Source organism: Vicugna pacos, chromosome 18, assembly GCF_048564905.1.
Source record: "Vicugna pacos chromosome 18, VicPac4, whole genome shotgun sequence".
Lineage (NCBI taxonomy): Eukaryota > Metazoa > Chordata > Mammalia > Artiodactyla > Camelidae > Vicugna > Vicugna pacos.
In genome coordinates, this window is record NC_133004.1 from 13,736,105 (window position 1) to 13,742,104 (window position 6,000).

The 6,000-nt window shown below is 44.4% G+C and overlaps 1 protein-coding gene across 1 annotated transcript in view; it reads left to right on the forward strand.

Annotated features, from left to right (window-relative positions):
• The window catches only part of LOC102543375 (uncharacterized), a 124,567-nt gene extending 121,572 nt beyond the window's left edge, over positions 1-2,995 (forward strand). The window contains 1 exon segment of the mRNA XM_072942128.1: positions 2,268-2,995. Within this exon segment, the coding sequence (XP_072798229.1) occupies positions 2,268-2,272 (5 nt within the window). The 3' untranslated portion in view covers positions 2,273-2,995.
• The last annotated feature ends 3,005 nt before the right edge of the window (positions 2,996-6,000 follow it).

Sequence of the window (6,000 nt, forward strand, 5' to 3'; positions counted from 1 at the left end):
ATTTTTGACAAAGATGTCAAGACCATTCGATGGAGGAAGTAGTCTTTTCATCAAACGGTGTCAGGAAAAATGGATATCTACATGCACAAGAATTAAGTTGGACCCTTACCTTATACCATATAAAAACCTTAGCTCAAAGTGGATCAAATACATAAATGTAAGAACTAAAACTATAAAACTCTTAGAAATCTTAATGACATTGGGTTTGGCAATGATTTCTTAGTATAAAGGCAGCCTATGGAATGGGAACAAACATTTGCAAATCTTATCTGACAAGGGGTTAATATTCCAAACACATAAAGAACTTCCACAACTCAGCCTGTTTTAAAAATGGTCAAAGGAGTTGAATAGACATTCCTCCAAAGAAGCTGTACAAATGGCCAGCAAGTACATGAGAAGATACTCAGCATCACTAATCATTAGGGAAGTGTGAATCAAAACCACAATGGGATACAAACACATCTATTAAGATGGCGACTATCAAAAAATTAGAAAATAGTGTTAAAGATGTGGAGAAATTGGAACCATTGTGTACTGTTGGTGGCAATGTAAAATGGCGCAGCCAGTATGGAAAACAGGTTGGCGGTTCCTCAAAAAAATTAAAAATTAAATTACCATATCCAGCCATTCCACTTCTGGGTATACACTCAAAAGAACTGAAGGCAGGATCTCAAAGAGGTCTTTGTACACTCACCATAGCATCATTATTCACAACAGCCAAAAGTTACAAAGCATCTATCAACTGAATGGATAAATAAAATGTGTGTGTATGTATACACACACTATGGAATATTACTCAGCCTTAACAAGGAAGGAAATACTGACACATGCTACAACATGGATGAACTTTGAGGACAATATGGTGAGCGAAATAAACCAGTCACAAAGGGACAAGTAGTCTATGCATGCCCTTATGTGAGGTACCTGGAGTCGCCAAATTCATAGAGAATGTAAGTGGTGGTTGCCACAGGCTAGTCTAAGTGGGTAATGGTAGTTATTTAATGGGGATCAGGTTTGCAAGATGAAAAGAGTTCTGGAGACGGGTTGCACAACCACGTGAAGGTACTTAGCACTGCTGACCCGTGCACTTAGTGGTTAAGTGGTAGGTTTTATGTTATGTATATTTTGCCACAACCAAGGACCTTTTGAATTAAAAAACTTTCTGAGCATCTACTTCATATGCTAGGCGTGGTAATACAACTATAAACACTGTACTTACAAACGCTGTAATTATAAAAAATGAACACACTTAAAGAGACAAAATTCTAAGAGCGAGAACCAGCACAGACAATAGACACCCACAGGAATTCAGAACAGGGTTTATCTAACACAGACTGTAAATTCTGGCAGGGAACTAGAAATTATTAGAAGTGTAATATCATATCTGGAAAAGAACCAAAAATATAATATCAACAGATGACAGAAAAGGCACTTAATGAAATTCTCTGATGCTCATATTTTCTTTTTTAAAAATTCTCTTGGCAAATGAAGATTTGGAGGGACTTTCCTTAACCTGATAACTTAAGGTATTGGGTATCCAGCCATTAACGTCACAGTTGATGGAGAAACACCAGAAGCAGTCCCTTTAAGGTCAGCAAGAAGATAAAGAGACTCTGTCTCTGCTTCTATTATATATGTATTAATGACCCCACCCCACTTTATAAGATCAAAAAAGAAAAAGAGAAATGACATACAGGGATTAAAACTCACCTGACTTGCCCAGAGAGGGTGCAGAGGGTGCCTGGGTCTATGACCCCTATGTTGAAAAGGTTCACGCTCCAGTGTGGGCTGAAGATCCAAGAGGTAAGGCTGGTTCCTTCTGAAAGTGCAGAGAAGTCATTCAGAGGTCACCAAATGTTCTGGAAACACTTGAATGTCCCTGCTACTTTTATGACCTGGATACCCTCTCGCCATCGGGATTCAGCCCCTGAACTCCCCTTTCCCCCTAATTTGGGTGCAGCCTCCATGCTCCCAAAGCATCATGTGCTAGGGATCAGCCTTCCCCCAAGTTGGGGACTCCTGGCATTGTGGGGGCCACATCTTGGTTCTCTGTTTTGCAGGTACAGGGAGCCATCTAACAACACCTGCTGCTCTTCCAAAGGAGGAGATGTCCTTTCAGTGAGAGCCACTCTAGGCCTGACACTGCTGGGCCTGCAGAGTGCCAGGGGCTGTAACAGGGGCCCCCAGCTCAATTCAGGGAAACAGAGGGCACTGCCTGCCCTCTGGGTCCAAAGCAAAGCATTACTTCTCTTCTCTTCTCTTTGCAGTTTGAGATTTTGCCTGAGCCAGTACCAGGCTGCCAGAGATTTCAGACTCACCTACCACAATCCTGTTCCATCACCAAGGTCACGGTTCTTGTCTGGGGCAGAATGACCAGCATAAAAAAACAGGAAGCTCAGAGAAGATCAGGAAAAGTACAGATCCAGGAAAGAAGAGCCATTAGTCAATGATTTCCAAATGCTTTCTGGGAGCAGTGAAGCCCACACTGGGCTGGATAATGCTCCACCTTCCTCAGCACCTGCACTGTGGTCTAGGAGACAGTCCAACCCGCGGGACCCACCTCTGGAGGGAGAAAGCCATGCCAGCAACTCTTCCTGCCCAAGATGTTCATTTACTCATTCAGCTGCTGTCTCCAAAGCCTTTGCTGTATGAGCCAGACTGCCCCAGGGTCTTTCTAGACCAGGACTGGCTTCCCCTGCCCTCTGCGCAGGTCTCCCCTAAGGCCTGAGGCTCCTTGAGGGAACTGATGGTCCCAAATCCCTTAATCCCAAGGCTGGTTGGGTGCTTCCCTCTTTGGGTTAGATCCTGACTCTCGGTCTCATTGTTTCAGGGGGCACTTGAGAAGGGCCGGTGGATGTTCTGGGCACCTGGGCACTCAGACCCCAAGGATGCAGCCTTCAAAGCTGTTCACTTTTTGGGGGAGCCGTGGGGAGGCTTTACCCTTGAATTTTCAACTGAAAAATAAAGCTGGCAGAATCCGAGAAGGCATCCATTAGATTGCTGGGGTCAGCCATCCACTGGCGAGATGCGGGGTGGGCCTTGAGTGGCTGTGAAACCTCCCGCCAGTAGGGGGCCCCCAGAGCCCTCTCGAAACTGAGTTCTAGAGTCCAGATTCCAGAGTGACGGGTGAAGAAGTGTCAGCCTCGAGGAGTGGGGTGACCAGAAGGCCAGACGCTAGGCTCGGCTGTCCCTGGCCTCCCTGACCCACAGCAGGTGCTCAGTGAAGTTGAGAAGAAGGAACTCTAGAGACTCTTAGCGTTTTCCGGAGTGAATGGGAATGGGGAAGCCAGAACTGCCCGTTCCCATACTCCGGAAGGAAGAGAGGGGGAAGGGGTGCCATGACTGAGCTTGCATCGTGTTGCCATGGCTACTACCAAAAGACCCCAGAGTCCAAGCACTGCTCTTTGAAAGATGTTTGATCTCTTCTCAGACCTTATTAATTACCTGATGAGGGGTGGATGACCCCGTGTAATGGAAGAAGCAGCAGGCTCAGGGAGCCCAGGGGGCTTACCCAAGGTCACACAGCTAGCAGACGGCCAGGCTGGCACTGATCTGGGCCTGTCTGCCCCCAAGGCTGCCCAGCCTCAACCTTCCCTCTTCTGCTTTCACATTAGCCTTGTGCCGCGTGCAGGTGCACCTCATTTTACAGCACTTTGCAGATACAGCGGTTTTTTTTTTAACAGATCAAAGGTATGTGGCAACCCTGCATCAAGGAAATCCATCAGTACCATTTTTCTAAGAGCATTGCTTGCTTCATGTCTCTGTGTCACATTTTGGTAATTCTCAAAATATTTCAGACTTTTTCATTGTTATTATATGTATTATGGTGATCTGTGAGCTTTGATGTTACTGTGACAGCTAATTAGCATTTTTTAGCAATAAAGTACTTAATTAAGGTATGCACATTGTTTGCTTAGACACAATGCTATTGCACACTTAATAGACTACTGTATAGTATGAACGTAGCTTTTATACGTAGTAGGAAGCCAAAAACTCTGTGTGATTCTATTGCGGTGGTCTGGAACCCAACCCCTGCCATCTCTGAGGTGTGTCTGCAGTCTGCCATTTACTTTAAGAAAGAGTGAAATTAACTTCAGCCATGTCCCAGACCATAATATGTAGCGCTTGTTCATTTTGTCCTAATATGCATCAAAATGGCCCATAAGCCATGTCACACCCGATCGGAAATTCACCCACAACCACCTGAGGTTCTGTGCTAGGCCTTGTTGCTGGGAACTCTGGAGGAGGAGGGAAGGAGACAGTTCACAACGGAAGATAAATCTCTGGAATGCAGGGGCCTGAGCGGGCTGGAGACTGGGGCACCCACAGTTTGCAACGACACCTCCTGTAAGTTTCTAAATCTGTGCGACGATTCAGTGATTTCCAGTCCAGAGAGGAGACTGCAGACTTCCCAGCCTGCCTCCCAGCTCTGTCCCTTACACACTTACCGGGAACCCAGCAGTGGGCTGGGCACCGGCAGCGACCCCGGGGGGGAGGGCATGTCTCCCTTGACATCACCGCCTGGCAATCTGGGGTGTGTGAGTGGGTGTGCACACATATGTGCGGAGTTTAAAGAGAAACAGAAAGGGAATGATTCTGTTAAAAAATACCTATAAATATTCATATCTAAAGCATACAAAGAACAAGTATAGAAAATTTTCTTTATAATCTACTACATTGCAAAATAGGTACATAAATGACTATACCTAGAACGGGTGAGGCGGTCAAAAAACCCCTCCCCTCAAATCCTGTAAAGGACAGTTTCAATGGTACAACCTTGGCAGTACGTTTCAAAAGTCTTAAAACCATTTATTCCTTTGACCTAACAAGCCCACTCCTGGGCCTTTGTCCAAAACAAGGGAGGGAAGGGAGACATGAATGATTCCAAGAGATTTCAAAATAATTTCACTACTCAAGATAATACAAAATTAAAAACAGTCAACAGATGATTTTTTAAAGTTGTGGTGTGTTAGTTGCCAACACTATCTTGAACTCAAGATTGTCAAAAAGTTCAGCATGAGGCAGTGTATTAACGCGAAGGGAAAAAAAAAAGGATTCGCCCCCAAGTAAAACAGAAAAGACAAGACTGAATAAAAGTCTGCACTAAGAATGACTGCATATGGATAAAAACTGGTAGAGAATAGGGGAAAATGGAAAGAGTTTATATAGGAAGGGCGTGGCATGTAGCTGGTTATTTTTCTTTTAAAATTTCCTTTATAATTATGATATTTTAAAAATTAAAAAGGGGGACGGGAGGGAGGAAGGAAGGATACAACCCAAATGTCCATCAATGAATGAATGGGTTTAAAAAAAAAAAAAGGTCTCTCCAGACAATGGAATACTATTCATCCTTAAAAGGAAGAAAATTCTGACCCATCTTTACAACATGGATGAACCTTGAAGACATGCTAAGTGAAGTAAGCCAGACATGAAAGGATAAATACTGTGGGATTCCACTTCTCTGAGGCACCTAGAGTAGTCAGACTCATAGAGACAGAAGATAAAATGGTGGTTGCCAGGGAGAGGGAGGGTGGGGGTTTAAGGTTTAATGAGTCTAGAGTTTCAGTTGAGGAAGATGAAAAAGTTCTGGAGATGGATGGTGGTGATGGTTGTACAACACTGTCAGGGTATTTAATGCCACTGAATTACCCACTTAAAAATGGTTAAAATGGTAAATTTTATGTTATATGTATTTTACTACAATTTTCTGAAAGAAAGGAAATAAGAGACTCAAAGAATTTTTTTTCTGAAATCGAGTCGTAGGGGAGGAGTGAGCAGTGCATGTTTATAGGGACAGAAGCCCAGAGGGTGTGTGAAGGTGGGGACAGCAGTGAGCGAGGAAGAGGAGGAAGGAGGTGGGTGCTCCTTGGTGAGGAGGCAAGTCCCCTTTCCTGCTTGAGGCTGGAGTTTTAGCTTCAGGGAGAATAACATGCAAGCTGGAAGAAACTTCGGTAGGGGAGGGGAAAAAATCCTTTTCTCCTTCCCATCTTAGGTTCATTG